Source organism: Eleutherodactylus coqui, chromosome 2 (genome assembly GCF_035609145.1).
Source record: "Eleutherodactylus coqui strain aEleCoq1 chromosome 2, aEleCoq1.hap1, whole genome shotgun sequence".
NCBI lineage: Eukaryota > Metazoa > Chordata > Amphibia > Anura > Eleutherodactylidae > Eleutherodactylus > Eleutherodactylus coqui.
In genome coordinates, this window is record NC_089838.1 from 84,840,109 (window position 1) to 84,862,363 (window position 22,255).

The 22,255-nt window shown below is 45.9% G+C and overlaps 1 protein-coding gene across 1 annotated transcript; it reads right to left on the reverse strand.

Annotated features, from left to right (window-relative positions):
* Nucleotides 1-18,185: 18,185 nt before the first annotated feature.
* Nucleotides 18,186-20,641, reverse strand: LOC136611505 (alpha-2Db adrenergic receptor-like). Its single transcript, XM_066591167.1, has one exon. It carries the CDS (start codon nucleotides 20,103-20,105, stop codon nucleotides 18,906-18,908), a length of 1,200 nt encoding a protein of 399 aa, XP_066447264.1. The 5' UTR covers nucleotides 20,106-20,641; the 3' UTR covers nucleotides 18,186-18,905.
* Nucleotides 20,642-22,255: the final 1,614 nt, after the last annotated feature.

A 22,255-nucleotide genomic window follows, 5' to 3' on the forward strand; every position in this document is an offset into this window, starting at 1 on the left:
CAGGATACAAATTGGATTGGAAAGAGTTAACAGTTTATAAAATACTATGGAAATGAAGTACACATTATATATATATATATAATGTTATATGTTGAAATGTAAATTTCCTGAGAGGTTTGCTCATTTGCATGGTGCACTTGTTATCAACTTTAATTAATTTGTGTAAAAAGGCAAAGCAATATATTTTACCGTACGACTATTAATGCACGAGTTAGCATTTGAAGAGCAGTTTTGTTAAGCAGCTTTCAACGGGAAGAGAATTGAACACGCTGACACATAATAAATAGGCTTTTTCTACACAACCCCCACATTGATTGCGCTCAGATTTCCTAAACCCCAGAATGTGCCACAATAAAGGACAGAACAGAATTTTAAAGTACATTATTCTACCAAAAGTAATTGGACACCTGAGCAAGAATCAAAAGTAGTATTTATTTACACATGTTCATACTTAGTGGGGTAGGACTCCTTCAGTCCTAATGACATTGGATACCCTCTTACTTGGCTTACTTTCTACTAACATCGTATACACTTCAGCTGGTATTACCTTCCATTCATCCTGCAAACATCTGGCGAGTTCTCTCAAAATGTTGTTGTCATTGGAAGGATGCTCTATGGAGTTCTAAATCATGATACTCCATTTGCAAATCAGATGGACATACCTGAATGTGGAGGATGCTGGGGAACGCCTTCTGCCTGAGTGTGTTGTGACAACAGTTTGGTGGTACGGCGGAGGTTCCATTATGGTCGGGGGTGTTTTACATGACATGGTCTCGGTCCATTGGTTGTAGTGACAAGAACCATGAACACGGAGGTGTACCTTGACACAATAATGTGCTGCTGACAATGTGGCAATACTCTGGGAATGGTCAGCAATACTTCCAACAAGACAACGCGCCTCGTCACAAACTCAAGGCTGGTTCACATTGGTTTAAAGGTGTGGATGTTCCACAGTTGGACTGGCTGCACAGAGTCCCAACTTGAACCCTGCTGAACATCTTTGGGATGAACTGAAACGTCTGTTGACTTCATCATAAACATGCATGGACACGTAAGTGTGCATGTTCATTTCAGTGGGAGGCAAGGAATCTCCTGCAGTAACAATGGATCGACAACTTGAAATCTAACATGCCCAATTTCCCATTCCTGCGAAATCTGCTATCCTTGGAAGATTTGAGAAGGCCTTGTACACATATCATCATCTCCTAGTCCCACTAACTAGGTGTATTTGGCTGATCTTTATCTCATGTATATGGCTGGCCTAAAATGCAATCGTCATTTTTTTTTTTTAAAGATCACCCCCTCTTGATCAAATACTGTGTCAAAGTCTCAGTGCATTAGGTGTGTGCCTTAATAAAAACAAAGGTTTGGTGCGGTGTTAGGCCTCGGTCAGACGGGCGTTTTTTGCCGCGATTTGCATGACGGATGCGCATCCGCAAATCGCGTGACTGGGGCCGAAAAATCGCCGGATAAATCTGCTCCTAGCCGCGTTTCCTTTGAAACAGGCCGGAGCACAGGAGTGCTGTCCAGCCCAAAATATAAGCCCTTCCCTGAAAATCATCCAAAAATGTGTAAAAAAAAAAATATATATATACTCACCTTGTCCCCGCAGACGAAGTTCAGCCGCGGCCGGCCGGCAGTTCACCTGAACTGCTCTGTGTAGTATTCAGCAGGCGGGGATTTAAAATCCCCAACTGCTGAATGGGCTGCCTCTGATTGGTCACAGCCCTCACCAATCAGAGGCAGCTCTCACTCATCCATTTATGAATTCATGAATGGGTGAGTGAGTGCTGCCTCTGATTGGCTCAGCGCAAGGACCAATCAGGGGCAGCTATCAGCTATTGAATGACAGCTGAGAGCTGCCCCTGATTGGTCCCTGCGCCGAGCCAATCAGAGGCAGCACTCACTCACCCATTCATGAATTCATGAATGGGTGAGTAAGTGCTGCCTCTGATTGGTGAGGGCTGTGACCAATCAAAGGCAGCCCATTCAGCAGGCGGGGATTTTAAATCCCCAGCTGCTGAATACTACTCAGAGCAGTTCAGGAGAACTGCCGGCCGCGGCTGAACTCCGTCTGCGGGGACAAGGTGAGTATATATATTTTTTTTTATTTTTACACATTTTTGGATGATTTTCAGGGAAGGGCTTATATTTTTAAGCCCTTCCGGAAAATTCATCACGCGCTCGCCGGCAGCCCATTGCTTTCAATAGAGCCAGCTGTATTGTCGGCTCCATTGAATTCAATGGGCAAACATCATTCTTCTCTGCCACAGCTGTTACAGCTGTGGCAGAGGAGAATGATTTGTGTAGTATATGTTCTCAATGGGGTCGGCGCTGCTGCCGCCGGCCCCATTGAGCGCATATACAGAACACAAGGAATCGCAGATCGGCGCGATCTGCGATTCCTGTTCTATAATTTATCGGACAAGCGCATAAAAAGCGCTCATGTGTCCGATACCATTGCAAAGCAATGATTCTATAAAATCGCCGGTCGCATGCGCAAATCGCGCGAAAAATCGCCCGTGTGACCGAGGCCTTAGCCAGTAGAGTCAGATGTGATTGTTCCCAGCAAGAGAAACCAAGTAATCTTGTCGATATGATACCTTTTAATGTCTAACAAAAATACATGATGTTACAGCGAGCTTGCGAACCTCTTGGGTTTTTCTTCAGGCTAAAATGGAATAGATCTGAAGAGGCATGAATATTTATACACACTTATGACACACATACTTATGACAAGGCACAGATATGGATGTGATTGGTTTGCACTTAAAAGAAATACTGCAACAGAGACAAACATTTTTAACTACGGTAGGCACTGATAAGGGAGTGAAAGTCTTATGGTCCCTGAATTTCTGTTGCGGGGTCGTCAGGCCAGGAATGCTCAACAGGTACAGAAACATTTTTAACTAGACACTGATAATGGAGTGAAAGTTTATGGTCCCTGAATTACTGTTGGAGGGGATTCACCAGGACAGCAGACTTATCTGTGCTATAGATGTCTTATACCTGCCGTTCACCCATAAAACCTCGGCAATAATTTAATCCTCCATTGAACGTGTCAAAAGTTGTTATAAATTTATACTCCCAAATTCTTCTGTGGCTTTGTGACTTGAAACCACCCTTCAGTATCATAACTCTCATATCTTCTATGTCATGTCCATGGTTAGAAAAGTGCTTGGCCACAGGTAATTCTGTTTTTCTCTGTTTAATTGTATGGCGGTGAGATCTCATCCTGGTTTTTGGTTTTTGCCCTGTTTCCTCAACATAAAGGCCCCAACACAGGACATTTACTACACATGATCAGGTTAGTATTACACCGGCTGCCACAAGGCTAAGTCCAGAGTGGGTGCAGTGTGATGAGTTGTTGAATGACGCTTCTTCTAATCAGACATAGCCTTTCCTCACAGCCTTCATTGGCAGAGAGACGCATTAGATGCTCCGACCCCTGTAGTGGTTGGCACTTGTAACTACAGGCATGGATCCCATTGACAAGCCCTAGCCACTGCACAGGGGTCGGAGCATCTGCCTCTGCTCCGACCACTGTGTATTTGTGGTGCTGTCAGAGGGCACAAAATCAGCTGATTGGTCGGGGTCCCAAGTGGTGGACCCCAGCCGATTAACTATTAATGACCTAATCTGAAAATAGGTCATCAATAGTATTTTTCCTGGAAAACCCTTTCAACCACAAAGCTGAATACGAATAGGGCAGAGTTTCAAAGGATTTTATACTAAAAGCATACTGAATAGGTTAATATATTCAAAAACTGCTTACAAATCACCTGCCCTTTACTAATACTTATATATAAATAAGTGATGGTTACATTTTAACTTTGTAAAGGTCATCTGAGCTCCCTGGTAACAGGAGGCCTGCCGAATTCTAAATTTACCTCCAGTATAAACAGTCATTAAAACATCGCGTAATTAAAAAGTGATGTAAACAGTAAGTTGTGAAAACAAGGTAGAATATTATAATTACAGATCTTGAATAACATTTTACAAGTAATTTTATGATTTATAAAATACTGGTAAATATAATCAGGAGTCAGGACCATGAAGATGGTTGGAGGGGCGGAAGTACCATACAGGGGGACCATGTGACTGCTACAGGGCCCTTGGAGAGAGGGGCCCCGCTCAGATTGCACCTTCTCTTTCTACTGTAAGACCGTATACAGGACTTCCTCCAAAAAAGAGGTGGAGAATTAGCTCAAGGGTCATTTTAAAGGGCATAAAGCAAAAAACAGGCTCTGGGTCCTACTGGCCTGGTTAGCGAAACTGGATGCTATAATGGGGCACCTCAGTTTACGTTTTCGTTATAAAGCCCCCTCACGTCTACATTCACTACTGCATTGTTCTATTATGAATCTGTATTATGCTTCCAATAGACTGCCGTAAACCTATACTGTGCTCTAAGAGTCTTGGATTTCCTAAAAATGTTCCACTGTATACTGTTTGGGCCTCGTTTACACGGCGACAAAGTGGTGCGATTTTGTCGCGTTGCAACAATGCAACGAACCTCATGTTCGTTCAGCCCATGCTTTCCAATGGGTTAATTCACACATGCAATGTTTGGGAGTGTGCGACATCCTGACACAAAAACCTCACTGGTCTCACGATATACCTGCGACTCGTGAGGTTTTGTAGCCTATGTCTCCCTATGGAGACTTCCTCTGTGTTCCATCGCATGAAAACCCGACTTTCGTGCGGTGTGATGCAACTTTGACAGTAAGAAATCGTCTCTTCTGGTTAGGTATTGAAAAGTCCCCGCCTTCTGGAAGCACTGCCTCTGATTGGCTGATGCTTAGCCAATCACAGGCAGTGCTTGATGAACCAATCACAGCCATTCATCGACCATGGTTCTTATTGGCTATCTCTTCAATCCCAGCTAGAAGAGAGAAGGAAGAACAGTGCCAGGGACTGGGAAGAAGGTGCATTGGAGCCCCAGAGAGAGCTTCTAAGGTGATGTATACTTAAAAAAAAAATTCTGAAGCTAGGGCTTATTTTCTGGGTAGGGCTTATATTTTATGCCCCCTCACCCCAAAAATCCGCGCATTTGGTGCTACAAAGTCACGCGACTTTTTAGCACCACATTCCACTTTCTATTGCTATAAAATAACGGTATCACTGCGGGAATCCGCAGTGATGTCGCACGGACCAGTGATGCGATATCGCAGCGATTTTCTCGCAAAAATGCCATGTGAACAGGGCCTTAAGGGTATGTTTACATGTAGCAGAAATGCTGTGGAATTTCCACAGTGGAAAAATCTGCGGCAAATTCTGCAGCATTTATGCATCCAAGCGATCGGTGCAGGTTTTGAATCAGAGGCGCTTCCGCAGTTGATTTCAGAAGATATCACAATCCCCCTCACCTCTACATTCTTCATGCTCTCAGCGCTTCCTTTACTGGGCACCCAGCAACCGCTAGTGAGCGCAGCACCGCTGTCCACTTCCACCTCACCTGACTAACAGCGCTGTACTGACTAGAGGACACCAGGTGCCCGATGAAGGAAGCGCTGAGAGCGTAAAGACTTTAGAGGTGAGGGGGAGCATGATATCTTCTGAAATTAGCTGTGGAATGCTGCTGATTTCGAGTCAAAATCTGCACTGATGCTGTAGATTTTGACTTTTGTGGAAATGCTGCAGATTTTGCTGTGGAAAATCCGCAACATTTCCACTATGTGTAAACATACCCGTAGGCTTTATTCACACGAGTGTATATCGGACGCTGTTTTCACGGCCGGACGAGATACGCTACTATCTGATGCATTGGATACCGATGCATCAGATCACACAGGCGATTTTCCGCTGCGTAAAAGCACCGGCTAGCCAAGTTAGCGCATTTCGGCCAGGCGCTTTTACACCTGGCAGGAAAAAATGGATTATACCTACCTGATAATCAGGTTTCCAGTAGTCTCCACGACAGCACCAATTGAGATTGCCTCCTCCTGATAGGACAGGAACATACTGAGAGGTTAAAAGCTCCCCCCCCTTCCCCACTTTCCTCAGTGGATTCTAACGAATTGCCGGGGTAGGAGCTCAACTTAAATTTTTTCCCTTAACCGGGATTTTTTTGTTTTTTAGAATAAAGTTATATTATATATATGTTTTTTTTATATTATATTACATAGTTTCTTTTCTATCAATTTAGGGGGGAGAAGGTACGGGTGCTGTCGTGGAGACTACTGGAAACCTGATTATCAGGTAGGTATAATCCATTTTTTCCCCCAGTCGTCTCCACGACAGCACCAATTGAGACGTACCAACTAAAGTTTCCCTAGGGTGGGATTGCTGCCGAGAGGACTTTGCGGCCGAAGGCCATGTCCTCGTCCTGCTGCACTTTTACCCTATAGTGTTTAACAAACGTGTGGGGTTTCTTCCAGACTGCGGCTTTGCATATCTGCTCGACCGAAGCTGAGCTATGTTCGGCCCATGAGGATGCTACTGCCCTTGTAGAATGGGCTTTAAGAGCTAAAGGGATTTCCTTCCCGAGGGCTTTATAGGACTCTATGATGCCCAGGCGGATCCACCTGGCTATGGAGCTTTTTGCTGCTTTGCTCCCTTTATTTGGGCCACTGAACTGGATGAACAAGTTCTTGTCCCGTCTCCAGTGGCTTGTCGCCTCTATGTAGCCTAGGACTGCTCTCCTAACGTCCAGGCAGCTTAGGGTTTTTTTCTTCCTCGTTTTTAGGTTTACTAAAAAAATGAGGGGATTATTATGTCTTGGGACCTATGACAATGTGATACTACTTTTGGCATGAAGGCAGGGTCCGTTTTAAATACTAATTTGGTGTCCAAGGTTTTCAGGAACGGGTGGCGAATGGACAAGGCCTGCAGCTCGCTAACCCGTCTTGCGGAGGTGATGGCTACTAAGAAAATGGTCTTGATAGTAAGCATTTTTATGGGTAGTGCTTCGATCGGCTCGAATGGTACCGCTATCATGGCCCTTAGGGCCCAATTAAGGTTCCAGTCTGGAAAAAGATTTATGGGTCTAGGCCGTAATCTAGTTGCTGCTGCCTGTTGACCCATCTGTTGTCTGCGAACTTTATGTCACATATGGCGCTAAGGGCTGCGACCTGGACCTTCAGGGTGCTTTGAGAGAGGCCCATCTCTAGGCCCTCCTGCAGGAACTCTAAGATTAGAGGGATGTCCGGGATAGAATTCCCACGATCCCTTCCCTGTCTCCATGAGGAAAACCTTTCTCCAAACTTTCTGGTAGATAAGGTGGGTAGTCTTTTTTCTGCTGGACATTAACATTTCTACTACTCTCTCTGAGAATCCCTTCTCTTTTAGTGAGGATTCCTCAAGAGCCATGCTGTTAAGTGGAGCTTGTCTAGGCTCGGATGGCTCAGTGGCCACTGCGATAGAAGATCTGTCCAGGTAGGGAAGATGACTGGGTCCTGGACGCCCAATGTTGCTACGAGACCGAACCAGCTTCTTTTGGGCCAGAAGGGGGTCACCAGGATTAGTGTGCATACCTGGGTTCTGAAATGTTGTAAGACTCTGGGGATCAATGGTATAGGAGGAAAGGCGTACACCAGCCCCTCTCCCCAGTCTTGGCCTAGGGCGTCTACTGCTGTCGGACGATCTCCTGGCCGGAGGGAGGAGAAATTGCTTACTTTGGCATTTTCCCTGGTTGCGAACAGGTGCAATTGTGGGGTCCCCCACTGGTTGATCAGGATTCTGAATGCTTTCAGGGAGAGAGACCGTTCTCCTGGGTCTATTTGCCTCCTGCTGAGAAAGCCAGCTTTTTAGTTTAGCGTCCCCTTCAAATGGGTTGCCGTGATCGAGAGGATCCGGCCCTCTGCCCAGTGGAAAATTTTCTGTGCGATATTTTGCAGAGCGGGAGGTATTGTGCCCCCTTGGTGTCGTATATGGGCGACCGTGGTGATATTGTCTGACAGTATCTTTATATGCTGGTCCCGTAGCGAGTTCCCTAACTGCTGTAGGACCTGCCATACGGCCTGTAGTTCCCTGTAATTTGAGGACTGTTCTTTTGTCCTTTGAGGCCATGGGCCCTGAAAGAACTGGTTCCCCACATGCGCTCCCCATCCCCAGGCGCTTGCGTCCGTTGTGATGTGAGTGGCTGGGTTTTGTAGCCAATGAACCCCTCTCCGCAGATTCTCTGGGGATGTCCACCAACGCGGGGATGTTTTCACCATGCTTGGGATGTACATTCTTGTCCCTAGGGAGGACTGCCTTTTGTCCCACGTGGATAGGACCGAGGCTTGCAGGGCTCTGGTGTGAGCCTGGGCCCATGCCACTCCTGGAATGCACGACATCAAGCTTCCCAGGAGAGACATGGCTTACCAAACTGTGCATAATCGTCTCCGTAAAAAGGTTTTGACTAGCCGTCGGATTTTTTGTATTTTCTCCTCGGGTAGGCAGGAGCATTGCGATTCTGAGTCGAGCGTTATACCCAGAAACGTTTTCTGTTTGTCGGGATCTAGGCTGGATTTTCCCCAGTTTATGATCCATCCTAAGGATTGGAGAAGTTCTAGCACTATCCTCAGGTGTTCCGTTAGGAGTTCTCTGGACTCTGCTATTATTAAAATACCGTCCAGGTAGGGTATTATTAGGACCGACTCTTCCTCAGGTAGGCGGCTACCTCTGCCATAATTTTGGTGAAGATTCTGGGTGCTGAGGAGATCCCGAAGGGCAGGCATCTGAATTGGTGGTGCTCTATTCCTTTGCCCATATCCACTGCGAACCTTAGGTATTTCCGGGACCCCTCGTGGATCGGTACGTGGAAATAAGCATCCTTTAAATCGGTGGATGCCTTGTAGGCTCCTTTGGGAATCAACTTTATTGTTGAGGAGATGGACTCCATCTTGAATTTTCTGTATCTGATGCGGGTGTTCAGAGGTTTCAGGTTCACTATCATCCGCTGTTTCCCGCAGGGTTTCCTTACTAGGAAGAGCCTGGAATAATGGCCCTGGGTTTCCTCGTTTTGCGGTACGGGGGATATTGCATTTAGTTGTTGCAGGTCCCCAACGCTTTGCCTTAGTAGGTGTAACTGTTGTTTGGAGCCTCCCGTGATAATGAATTTTCTTCTGGGGAGGGACACTAGTTCTATCCGGTATCCCTGCTGTAAGATCTTTGGGATTTATGGGCCTTCAGAGATCGCAGCCCCTTGATCCACAAAGCCCCCCAGCCTTGCCCCTACGGGGATGGCGTCAGGGTCTCTGCTTTGGCTCCCCCTGGTGGGGGTTAAAGAGGATGTTCCTTCCTCTGCCCCCCTTGGGGTAACTCCAGCGGCCTGTCTTGCCCTTGCCTCGGTAGGCCTCTGGCTGTTGCCTTGGGGCCCGGAAGAAGGTCTTCCCTCTCTGTGGCTTTTCTTCCGGGAATCCCTTCTTTTTGTCGGCCGCCTTCTCTAGAATCTTGTCAAGGTCCGGTCCGAACAAAACTGGCCGTAGAACGGGAGGGCGCATAGCTTATTTTTTGAGGCTAGGTCGCCTGACCACGATTTCAGCCATAACTCTCTTCTGGCTGAGTTAGACCGGGCTGTAGCTGTCGCTGAGAGTTTGACAGTCTCGGCCGCGGTGCCGCTTAGGAAATTTGTTGCCATACGCCGGATCGGAAGGGAATCTAGGATCTGTTCCCTCGGCATCTTATTGGTTAGGTGTAGCTGTAGCTGTTCTAGCCATACCCCCAGGGTTCGCGCTACACCAGTGGCTGCGATCCCTGGCCTAAGTATGTTTGCCGCTGCCTCCCCTGATTTCTTAAGAAGGCCCTCAGCTTTGCGATCCATGGGATCTTTTAACTGTGCGGCGTCCTCAAAGGGCAGGGTCGTTTTCCTGGCTACTTTGGCCACTGGGACGTCCACCTTAGGTACCTCCTCCCAGCTTGCGCAAACTTCCTCCTCGAATGGGTACCTTCTTTTTACCCCTCTAGTGGAGAAGGAGCTTGCGTCTAGTTTTCTCCACTCTTTCTGGATTATTTTGGTGATATTCTTGTGGACAGGGAAGGTATGCTTGCGCCTCTCCCCTAGTCCCCCAAATATCTCATCTTGTAGGGTACGCCCTGACTGACTTAATTCCCTTAAATCGTCCTGATGGAATAAGTATTTTTTGTAGTCCTCCTAATCTGAGGACTCCTCGCCGCCTGTTCCTCTTGGTCCGACCCGATAGAACTCTCAGTGTCGGCAGGCTCGTCAGGAACTTACGCCCTTTTCTGGCGTTTCGCTGGTGGCGCCAGGTGTGACGTTAGGGCTGATCTACCTCTTCTTTCACCAGCTTCCTAACGTCCTCCTGATTCCTCTTTAACTAGCCTAGCTGCGTATGCCTTGCATAGAGGCCTCTGGTACGTAGCTGGCAGTTTTATCCCGCATTCCACGCATTTTCTGAGTTTTGTTCTGGGGGGGGAGGTCTTTTTTTAACCCCCTGACAAATAAAGCATTTTTGCGTGTAAATATGCAATTTTTCCATACACAATACACTGGATGTTTGCATTGTATTTTTTGCGGGTAAATATGCAATTTTTCCATATACAATACATTGGATTTTGCATTTTGTATTTTTTTCCGCACTGGCTACTTACGGCCGCTGAGGCTGAGGTTTCAGCTGTCTCTGGGGCTGGAGCACTCATTACTATACCGGTGCTGCAGACACCCTGCGACCTGTAGTGCTGGTTTGTTCTGGCTTCTCTCAGGTTCCTATTTTTTTTTTTTTTTTTCGCGCTCCTGCGCTAAGCCCCGCCCCCTCCGCTCCTGATGCAGACGCGATGACGTGCAGGGAGAACGAGGGGGACTGAGGCTCCCGCTTTGTACCCCCCATGGGCCGCCGCGGGAGGAACCTGGCCCGGGGGTTACCACCCCATGTGGCGTCCTGGGAGTCGTCTGGCTGGGAAGGGAGGACAGGCTGACCCACTGCCCTCCGATCCGCCCGTGAGTAGGCTTCCGGCTGGCTTCTCCACCAGCTCCTCTCAGAGATCCTGCCTCCTGGCAGGACAGGAAGACACTGAGGAAAGTGGGGAAGGGGGGGAGCTTTTAACCTCTCAGTATGTTCCTGTCCTATCAGGAGGAGGCAATCTCAATTGGTGCTGTCGTGGAGACGACTGGGGGAAAGATAGTCCTGGAACTATCTTTCCTACCCGGAATACGTCAGCTGCTGCATGGGCTCCTATGGGAGCTAAAGACAGCGGCCGGAGAAAGGAGGTGGGAGTTTAGCAGCGTGACTCCTAAACTCCTTCCCTCTTCTCTCTTCCTCTCCGCCACTTGCTGACTGTCTGCAATGGAAGGGGGCGGGAGCTAGTTGCTAAAACAGTTGCTAAGCGCACTAAATCCCGCTCTGTCTCGCCCCCTTCCCTTGCCAAGAGTCGGCAAGGGAGCGGAAAGGGCGGGTCCGGGCTGTCTGAACGGGCGCACAAACTGCAGATTTGTGCGTGCGTTTTTATGGTGCCGGTGGGCAAACGTAAAAACACCTATGCCCCTGTGTGAAAAGAGTCCTTATGGTGGTTTCACACAGGCAAGAATAATTGCGCAATTTCCGTGTGATACAAGTTAGTAAAACAGCAAATTATGAAATCAATGATTTACAATGGTTTCCTTCCCATTAGCAATGTTTTCTCTTTTGCGATGTTGCAAGAGCAAAAAATCGCGGCATACTCTATCTTTCTGCGCAGTGCGTTTTAAAAAATCTCCCATGTTTCCCTATGGAGTCTCCTTTTTATTGCAATGTAACAAACTTGCGTTGCAATTTTAACATTAGAAACTCCTATTGACTTTCACTAAAGAAAAAGTGTAGAAAAAAAAAGATGCGGCAAAATCGCAATCGCCCGTGTCGAACTAGCCTTAAACAGGTGTTCTCCCATAGAAACACTGTGATGAAGGGTGACTATGGGGATTCATGAAGGCATCACTTGAGGGCACACTAATAGCCATATAGAGCATAGTAGACGTTTTGTGCCCTGCAAATATATCAGAAAACTCCTGGATGAGAAACCTTTGATGACAGACAGAGTGATAGTTTTTAACAAATGTGGTGATGGAGACACTGAGGAGACACCGGAGCTGTTACACTGACACAAGCCACCAGCTGTGCGAATTGTCATGTTGTCACTACAGCAGACCATAGTTCTCCCAGTGTGCGGCGGCCATGAGTTCTGGCACAATCTCCTTGTACTTACTATATTAATATTGTTCAGAAATCACCAGCTTAGAAAACAGTGTGCAAGCAGGATGCCACCTACCTCATCATCAATGTTCATTATTACTTACCCGATCAAGGCGAGACAGTTAGTAATAGTCTCCTTGTTATAAGAAGCTTTATTATAGTTAATCAGTATGGCGATTTTACAGGCTAAGGGCTCCTTCACACGGGCGTATTTGCACACAGAAAATGTATGCGCAATATACAGTAAATAGATACTATTGATTTAATCGGTTTGTTCACATTGCTTGTATTTCAGTCACACAAAAATAGCGCCGTATACCATACTTTTCTGCGTATTTGTGCACCAAAGGTCCCCACAGAAGTCAATGGGGATGCAGAAATGCACGTGTAATACCCAAGGAGATGCGTAAGTCCTCTGGAAAAGTAACACATCTAGAACTAAATAGCCATTTCAAGCGGTGTTGTGTGCAAATGAACATGGCCTGTGGGTGGAAAAAGTACAGTAAAATATGCCTATACACAGGGAGAAAAAGAATTGTTCGTTCCACAAAAACGCAGCGCAAAGGCACATACGATTGTGTGAAGGAACCTTAATTCCACTCAAAACCTGGACTCTCAGGTGTGACTACAGTTACAACTTCACCTTCCCAATGTCGCAGCACACACTCTAGGTTATACGGAGCTGTTGGCAGGATCCTTATACTGAAGAGTTAATAGTCATCAACGATTAACCAAAACTGCAAAAAAACAAATGAAGAACAGTAAAAAGAGGCTGACACACTGCCTTTTAACCGGGTTGCCAAGTTTGTGCAGCCCTCTTTACTTACTGCCAGTCTTCGGGGAAGGGGGGTGATCCATGCTGGGACCACCTCAGTCACTTGTTATAGCCATAACACCACAAGTTCATGTTCTGCTTCAGATAAGATGAACATTTATATGGGGCCTATTACAATCTTTGGGAGTTCACTGGTTTCAATGGACATCTGAGATCCTAGAAAGCCTCCTTGCAGATGCAGATTTTGTAACCATATAGATTATATGACTACTATATAATGCATCCGCAAATCCGCAGCAAATACCTCCCATCACTTCCTATGGATAGCCGCTGCTTCCTACACACAAGAGAAAATCAATTGCGGAGGAATAATCGCAGCATGCTACATTTTCATTTGGGCTCTACATGAACATTGCAGACATGTTGCGGATTCTGTGCCGTCGCGGGAAATAGAAACTGTAAAAAAAATCTGTACTGCACACGTGCGACGGCGAGCCGCCCAGTCGACCTTCAGTACAGAAAAGATGGCAACAGAGCGAAATCCAGCTCTGCCGTGTGCAGGCGGCATTAGATGACAGACTGTATGAATTTCCACCCACTCGGAGAGTCCAGGGGGTAATATTTCATCTTTTGGGGAGCAACACAAATGCAAATACACATATGTAGCATGCTTCGTAAGTTACATGTTGTCATATTACTACTGACAACCTGTTCTCACAATCAGTGAGAAATAGCTAATTGCTGGAGACCCACAGCTCAGGTAAAGGGAGTGAAGTCCTTTATGACCCTCCCACCTCCATCCCATAAGACAATGTCCAGCCCCTCTGCCCACGCTGGGCAATCAACTGATTGCAGGGTCCCCAGTGGCTAGCTATTGACAACCCGTCCTTTAGATCATCAAAAGTATTTGCCCAGAAAACCCCTTTAATAAAAATTGCATCACTGATTGTTTGTCATTTCTGGTGGACAAAAAAATGTTTTTTCCTCTATCATCCCATTTATTCTTTTAAAGTGAATCCGTCGTGTTGAACATGGCAGATGTACTTTAAAATGCTCCTCACTTGCAGTTAAAAAATGCTTTTATAGCTAAATGAGAAGTGGACTTACCCGGTGCCAGAAGGGTTAATCCGGTGGTGAAGGAGTTAACCCCTCTGCACCTGTTGTCCACGTTAGCCTTCAGCAGGTTTCTTGCTTCTCCATGTTTCTTTTTGGAGCGGCGTCCAGGGATATCCTTGCACCGTGTTTGCAAACACGGTCCGGCTGGATTAGGGCGCCTACCCACTTGCGTTTGCGATTTCCGTGCGTGAAAAACGCAGCGTTTTTGCGCGTTTTTGCCGCGTTTTCCGTTAATTTCCATTGACATTCATGGGTGCATTAAGAGAAAAATAAGGACACATATGCAACTGACAGTTCCTATGTAAAAAATTGCAACGGACCGAAAAAAAAAAACGCAAATGGACAAGAACACATTCAATTCTAATTGCTCTTCAGAAAAAACGCAAAACGCAAAGGAAAAAAAAACGCAAGTGGGTAGGCGCCCTTACTGAGTATAAAAGTAAAAATAAAAACTATCCCGCGCCTTGGCAGAAAACCAATCTTTTTTATTCTTATTAAAATTATAGTTTTAGGGCGCCCACCCACTGGCGATTTTTTTTCCTTTGCGTTTTGCGTTTTTTCTCAAGAGCAATTAGTATTGAATGTGTTCCTGTCCACTGGCGTTTTTTTTCTCGTTTTTCACGCACGGAAATCGCAAACACCAGTGGGTGGGCGCCCTAAATAAGAATAAAAAAGATTGGTTTTCTGCCAAGGCGCGCAATAGTTTTTATTTTTATACTCAGTGTTGAACATGGCGTCACATCTGCAGGAGGAGGTGGGCATATTGACTTATAGGGGGAGAATTTTCTTCCCTTTTCTGGGCTAGACTTTTTGATTGGTACACCACTCTGCACCACTTTCCCGAAAACAGGGAGGGTGTGGCTTATCAGTGGGGCGTGGCCAACATACACTGACACATTTATGTGTAATATACGCCAGAAAATGGTGTATATTATACCTGAAATCTTCTCCAGCCCCAGCACTGCACGCCCCAAAAAAAGAAATGAAAATGAAACCATTTATATCAATAGGTTATATTTATCTCTTCTCATTCTGGGATTAGGTGTCCAGTGGGCGGTCCTAGCGGTAATCGACAATCTTCCCTATATAAGTGCAACTACAGAGATAGCCCACTGGACTCCTAACCCCCGAATGAGCAGATAAATGAATAAACTACAAAGTATACTGGACATTTTCATACTGACAGGCTCTCTTAAATGGGAATCTGTCACCATCTTTTTGAAGCCCTCTCTCCATAAGGTAGTGCCTGTCACAGTGATTACAGTGATATGTCTGCTGTGTGTATCTGTGCAGTAGTTTAGGAGAAACTTCCATTTTATTAGTAGCAGCTAGACACAGAACTAGTCCTGCATATTCATGAGCTGCAGGCTGGCCACTCCCACCCCACCATCTAGCCAGTGATTGGCAGCTCTCTCACTTTGCACAGTAATAAGCCATAAGTTGTCATTCAATGGCTGAAGGTGGGGTGGGTGGAGCTAGTCTGCAGCTCCTGAATATCCAGGACTACTTTAAGTAGTCTTGCATGCATGTGCAGCTACTGATAAAAGGCAAGTTCCTTACAAACTACTGCACAGATCCACACAGCAGACTTATCACTGTGATCAGTGTGACAGAAGCGCCAGAATAGCAGACCACAGGGCTATAGATGGAGGCAGCGCATGACAGGGTTAACGGGGAAGGTAGGGGTTAACAAAAGGTGAGACTGGTAAGTAGAGAAAGGGGGGGGAGCTAAGTGGGGGAAGCAGATAGAAAGTGCGGGAACAGCAGGAGGAGGGGTCAGTGCAGCAACGGACAGCAAGGAGCAAGGAGCAGAAGCACAGGCAGAGAGGAAGTCCCACCCACCCGCCCTTATTTCAGTAATTGGGGGGGGGGGTTTCACGGGTTAGTTAGCCTGGGGGGTGGGGAGGTTAGCGGGTTATATGTCATAGCAGCGTTTAAAGGGGGGGATCCTTGGAGTCAGCTGTAATAGGGGTGGGGTGAAGGCGGGAGCTCTGAGCTACCTCCCCCACACCCATCGTTCATAGGGCGTATGGTAGTCTGTCGCCTCTCAACTCTGTCAGGCCGGAGTCCCTGCAGAGACGGTGGAGCTAGCATCGGAACGGCTAGCGGGTCTCTGAGTCGGGAGGTCGGCGACTAGGGGCAACCGGGTGTTCCTTCCCTCCCGAGTCGGCTGTCTTGTGGCGGGAGGCGGTAGCGGGATAGAATTTTGGTCTCCCGAGTCGGATAGGTGGAGTGCGGCGGGAGGCAATACAAAATTCGTCCCTGTGGGTGAGGCGACAGCGGTGGTTGAGGCTCCAGGGACTTCCCCCCCCAACATTTTTTCTAACGGGGTTTTTGGTTGGTTGGACGGGTTGTTTATTTTAGGATGTTTTTATATAAATTGTTAAAAAATTTTATAATAAATGGCTGCTGTGGCCAAATTTATCCAAAGTTAGAAGTTGTAACGTGTTTCTTTAAGGTGGGGAAAAGGGGTGGTTGGGTCAGGTCACAGGGCCTAGATCCGTTATACCCGCGTCATGCCACTATCTTGTACTGCCCTCAGATTGAGTTGCAGATAGATGGTGACAGTCTCTTGAACATTGAAACCAGTGGGATGACTAATACAATGGAATGAAATGAGGGAGATCAGTTATGACATCCATTTTTAAAAATTATCTCATTGATTTCAATGTTAAGATTTCTGGTCGGGATGATGGAATAGGATGATGGAATAGGATGATGGAATAGGATGATGGAATCTTTACAGTAATAGATAAGAAAAACGAAGTCATGTCTTTTTTAAATTACTCATGCAGGGTGAGAATAGCCTTGTGTCTTCAATCAGACTGGATGTCTCACAATTGCAGTTTATGGAAAATCTGCTTAATATTCCAGAACTGTGATAAAATACTGTATCTGCAGAAGCAAAAACATACAGTTTGTCCAATTATTACGTCTAAGTATCATCGAATACAAGTCATTTAACATACCGTATATAGTACTATATGGGTTTCCCATCAAAGACATTTCTCTCCTATCCACAGGACCATAGGATAAGGGATGAATGCCTGATTACTGGGATTCCAATTACTGGGACCCCCATCAATCCTAAGAATTTCAAAACTTGAATGCCCAATGCTAATGGAGAGGCTCGACCACTGCTGCATTCACTATCGTGGGACAGAAGGAGATCAATGTGCTCAGTCATCTCCCTTCATCTAATGGAGCATAGTGTCAGACATGCACACCCCCGTTCCTTTCACAGGGGGCATTCAGGCTGCGCCGTTTTCAGGATCCCTAGGGGTCTCAGTAGTCGGACCACCATTGATCAGACATTTATCACCTATCCAGGGGAAATAAACTTTGTGTGTCAATTCATAAAATGTTGACGGGGTTGTTCAGTTACCAGACAACATCCCTTCAATAGCACTCATTGTGGTAATACAACAAGCTGAGCAAGATCCAACACTGCAGTCCGCCGTGGTCCAGGTGTCCGTTGTGACAGTTGATATCACCGGAAGTCAGGCTACTGCCGCAGCCAATCAGAAGTGAAGCATCATCGCTCGTTCTACTGGCATCAGCGCTTACATCCTGGGCGGCATGAGACCAAAAGAGCCGAGCAGTGACGCTGCAGCCTCTGATTGGCTGCGGCAGTTGCCTGACCTCTGGTGATGTCAGCTGTCACAACAGACATTGGGACCACGGTGGGCTGCAGTGCTGCATCCTGGCAGCAGAGGAGGAATAAGTACTGCTCAGTTTGTTGTATTACTACAGTGAGTGCTATCGAAAAGATGCTGTCTGGTAACCGGATAACCCCTTAAAATACATCTGCTTGCTGTCATTGAATAGAAATCTGTATTTTTTACATACACAGGCTGAAAACTATTTCTCAGCAAGCATTTAAAGTGAAGCAAAGCTCTGGCTTGTAATGAACCAAACACTAGTGTCAGTTGAATATGATCAGAACAGGTTTTTATCTACATTCAATGACTGCAAGCAGAGTATAAGTAGGGCCTATTTCATATATTCTTATCTGCACAATCACGAATGATAAGAATAACACATACAGTATCATCACCAGGACTTTTTTTTAACTATTTTGCTTTAGGATTCATTGGAGATTTGGAAAAACAATGCACTGACCAAATGTCAAAAACATCAACTTTTAGAACCTGTAACAAAAAATAATCTCAGTTGAAACACAATGTTGTGAAATGTATTTATTCCTAATGGAGCCAAGTCTTCAGTTTCTTAGCCACGATATTAAATGACCCAATAGCTGCATTGCATGCATATGACCCTGCTCAGCACCTAGTTCTTCTGCAGTTTCTGTGCTCCTTTAAGGTGGCTTCACACATGGCACTCTTTGGGAGACGCACCTGCAGTTTTTTGAACAAAAGTCAGACGTGGATGGAGCAAGAAGGAGAAGGAGTAGTCCTTCCTTTATAGTTATCATTCTTTTTTAATCCACCTCTGGCTTTGGTTTGAAAGACTGCACCAAAAATCTGCAAGTGCGTTTTCTAAAAAATGCTGTGTGTGAAGCTACCCTAAGGGACCTTTAACACAGGACAGAATTGCCTGCAGGAAGCAGCTCAGATGCAATTTTGTCAAGCAATGCAGATTTTGTTGCGTTATTAACTGTGGAATGTCTTACGGAATTTATTGAGGTTTTTTCCCACAGACTTTAAATGCAGAATTACATCTGCTGTATTTATAAATCCACAACAACAATATCATAATATGTTCTTAACTCTGCAGGAGAAAACTTTTCCACTGCGGAATTTACTCTTGCGGTTTTGAACTAAAGACATGCAGTTTTAAACAGGTGCGGAATTCAAGCCCCATAGGGATAACATTATGACGCAGAAATGTCCACATGTACTAATTCTGGCCTGTGCAAAAGGTCCCTAAAAGTCACATTCTTCTCACAATGTCCTTTTGGGAGTACGTATAAGAAGTTTTCGGAATGCTTTCCTGAAGTCTCTGTTAAATACGGTGTATATTACAGGATTAAGGCTGCTGTTGCAGTAACCGATCCAGAAGAAAAAGTTAAAGAGAGCAGCTGAAATGCCACATCTCCCTCTACACACAGACTCCAAGCTGTAAGTAAAGAAAAATGGGAACCAGCAAATGACAAAGCCTCCAATCACCACCGCTAGGACAAATGTTAACCTCTTCTCCCTCAGCTGCTGCAGGCGGGTCTGAGAGATTGAGATTGATCTGTCTCGTCTTTGCTGTCCTCTGCTCATGGTCCATGAAAGCCTTTTAAGTTTTGCATTATTGCCAATATTCGCAGGACCATGATCTCCTTGTTCGGAGAACCTGCGAATTGAAGATGTGCTCTCCTCCAGGTCCATTTCATCTGCATCATGGCTGTTGTGAGGGTTGTGCTGGTCTAAACACTCTTCGTGGTAACATATACCTGGTGGAATACTGTTGCATCCAGAAAGACCGTTCTTGAGGTGGGACACTGTAGATGCCCTGTGTTTGGCTACCCTATAGATCCGGCAGTATAGGAATATCATAATGAAGCATGGAAGAAAGAAGGAAACAGTGCATGAAAACAAGACATACCAGGTGTCATCATTGAGGTCACACTTCCATTCTTCATTCGTCTTCAGCAATGGTGGGAAACAGGTTACTGCAGATACCACCCAGATAATTGCAATCATACTCTTAATCCTTTTGGGTGTGCGCCTCAAGTTGTAACTTACTGCTTTGGTAACGGACCAGTATCTGTCAATGCTGATGGCACACAGGTGAACTATGGAAGAGGTGCAGAACAAGATGTCTAAAGCCAAGTACATTCTACACCAAACATCTCCAAAGTGCCAATAGCCCATGACCTCTTTCGCCAAGGAGAATGGAATGATCAAAGCTCCTACAAGAATATCAGCTGATGCCAAGGAGACCAGGAACAAGTTCTGTGGTGCTCTAAGAGCTCGACTGGTAAAAATAGCTAAAACCACCAGAATGTTCCCAATAACGGTGGATAAAATGATAGCCCCCACAGCGAGAATAATCAGGGCGCACTCCCATGCTGCGTACGGCCAACTCTTTAGTTCCTGCTGGCTGCTGTTTCCAGAAACATTGTAGACTCCAGCAGATAAAGTTGTAAACTCCATCTCGGTCACATGTTAATGTCAAGTCAATATATCAGGTGGGTCATACAAGTAGTCCAGCAGAAGATACATGAATTGGGAAGGTCAGTAGCCAGGGCTGCGAAATATTAGTACAGGTATCATGTGTTATAAGCTGCTACTCACAGATCCATCCCATCAGGTGAGTTCTCCAGACTTCATGCATCTGGGGGGAGATGTCATCTGCTCAGTAGATAGTCATGGTCGTTACATTTGTGCTACAATGTAGCAGATTGCTTGTCCTAGTAGGCTGCAGACGGGTACATTTCCTTTTGTGCTTCAGTTTAGAGTCAGAAGGGAGTAAGAAGCTGCTTGAAGTTTCACAGTCCACAGATCTTTGTCCTTGAAGACTGCATGGAGCAAATGACAGCCTTGGCACTAGATTGCCCCAGTTCTTGCAGAAGGCTCTTGACTTGTTCAGGTCTACATGCAGGTGAGCCTAGCTGGCTTCTAGCGAGCAGCATTAGAGCGGAGCAGCCTGCACCACCCCATACAAGTGGTGGGAGGGAATGAATGCTAGCAGTCAGCTCTCCCATTACTGATAGATTAGAGCGTGCTGAATAATGCTCTGACTCTACTAATGTCACATACACTCAGATTCACAGAAACCTTACGGTCACACAGCTGTCAACTATATTTTCCCTTGCATTTCTATTAATATGTACTTCCTCTGCGCAGAGCCCTATAGAGGTGAATGCCCTGTGGAGACCGCAGGGACAGATCTTTGGAAATATGTACATTTCTGGAACACATTTCTCCTGAGAATCTCCCCTAATTTCCTTTCCAATAATGCATTTGGGGATCTTCTGTAACATTTATGAAAAATAGATATTTTCCACATGCAAACTAAGTTCCCAGAAAATGCCGGGGACTACATTTCAACAGAAAAGTTATAAATTGCAACGCTAGACGTAGGCTAAACCTTAGGTAGGTGGGCAGTAGATCGGAACCTAACGGTAGATCTCCAACAGTAAATCATAATGCTTTCAGCTGGCCATACTCATTTTCAACTAGGGCCACATCAGCATTTTGGTTGCCTTCAAAGGAACCGTTCATAAGAGCTTACTCACACGGTGTATTTGCGCTCTGTATTACGCACGTAATACGGACAGTTTAAACATCATTGATTTGCATTGGAGTATTCAAACATGCGTGTATTTTACATGCATGAAATAAAAACGCAGTATGTTGCATTTTGGTCTGTGTTATGAACCGATATTGCGCCTTAGAACGTAAACAAATGAACGCATTTGTGCACATGAAAATCACGTCCACAAAACGCGTTGGATAAAAAAAATTCATTTCAGTGAGTTTGTTCTCATGAGCCTGTTGCTCGCACGCATTTCCTATGTGCATGAAAAGATAGGACCTGCCCTATCTTTCCACGTTTTAAGCAGCTAAACTACAATAGAAGTCTATGGCAGGTTAAAAAAAAGCAAGGAGGAGGGTGTGATACTGCGGGAAATGCAGGGAAAGGAAGGCAGGTGGACCTTATTATTATTATTAATAATAATAATAAACTTTATTTGTATAGCGCCAACATATTCCGCAGCGCTTACATAGACAGGGGGGATACAGAAAGACAAAAGTACAAACATTACAGAACCACGGTTACATAGTAATCAGTTGATGGAAACAATAGGGGTGAGGATCCTGCTCTGATGAGCTTACATACTACGAATAGTGGGCTGATACAGAAGGTAAAGGGGCTGGAGATGTGCACGGTATGGCGGAGATGTGCTAGGTATGGTGAGATGGAGAGTGAGCGATGTTATACACATAGACAATGGTCAGACATTTAGCCATGTGACGGCAGAATCGGTATGACTGCAGGAGCGGTATATGGTGGCTAGCAGGGATTGCAGTCGGTAGGTCAGGGAGCATGTTATCAGGCGGAGTACAGAGGGGTTTGTTTAGAGAATGCGGTATGCCTCCCTGAAGAGGTGCGTTTTCAGAGCACGCCTGAAGTTCTGCGAGTCCTGGATTGCTCGGGTAGCCTTTGGTAGTGCGTTCCAGAGGACCGGTGCTGCTCTGGAGAAGTCTTGGAGGCGGGAATGAGAAGTTCGAATTAACGGGGCACTCAGTTTGGTTTCGTTAGCAGAGCGGAGAGCCCGGGCTGGGTGATGGATTTAGAT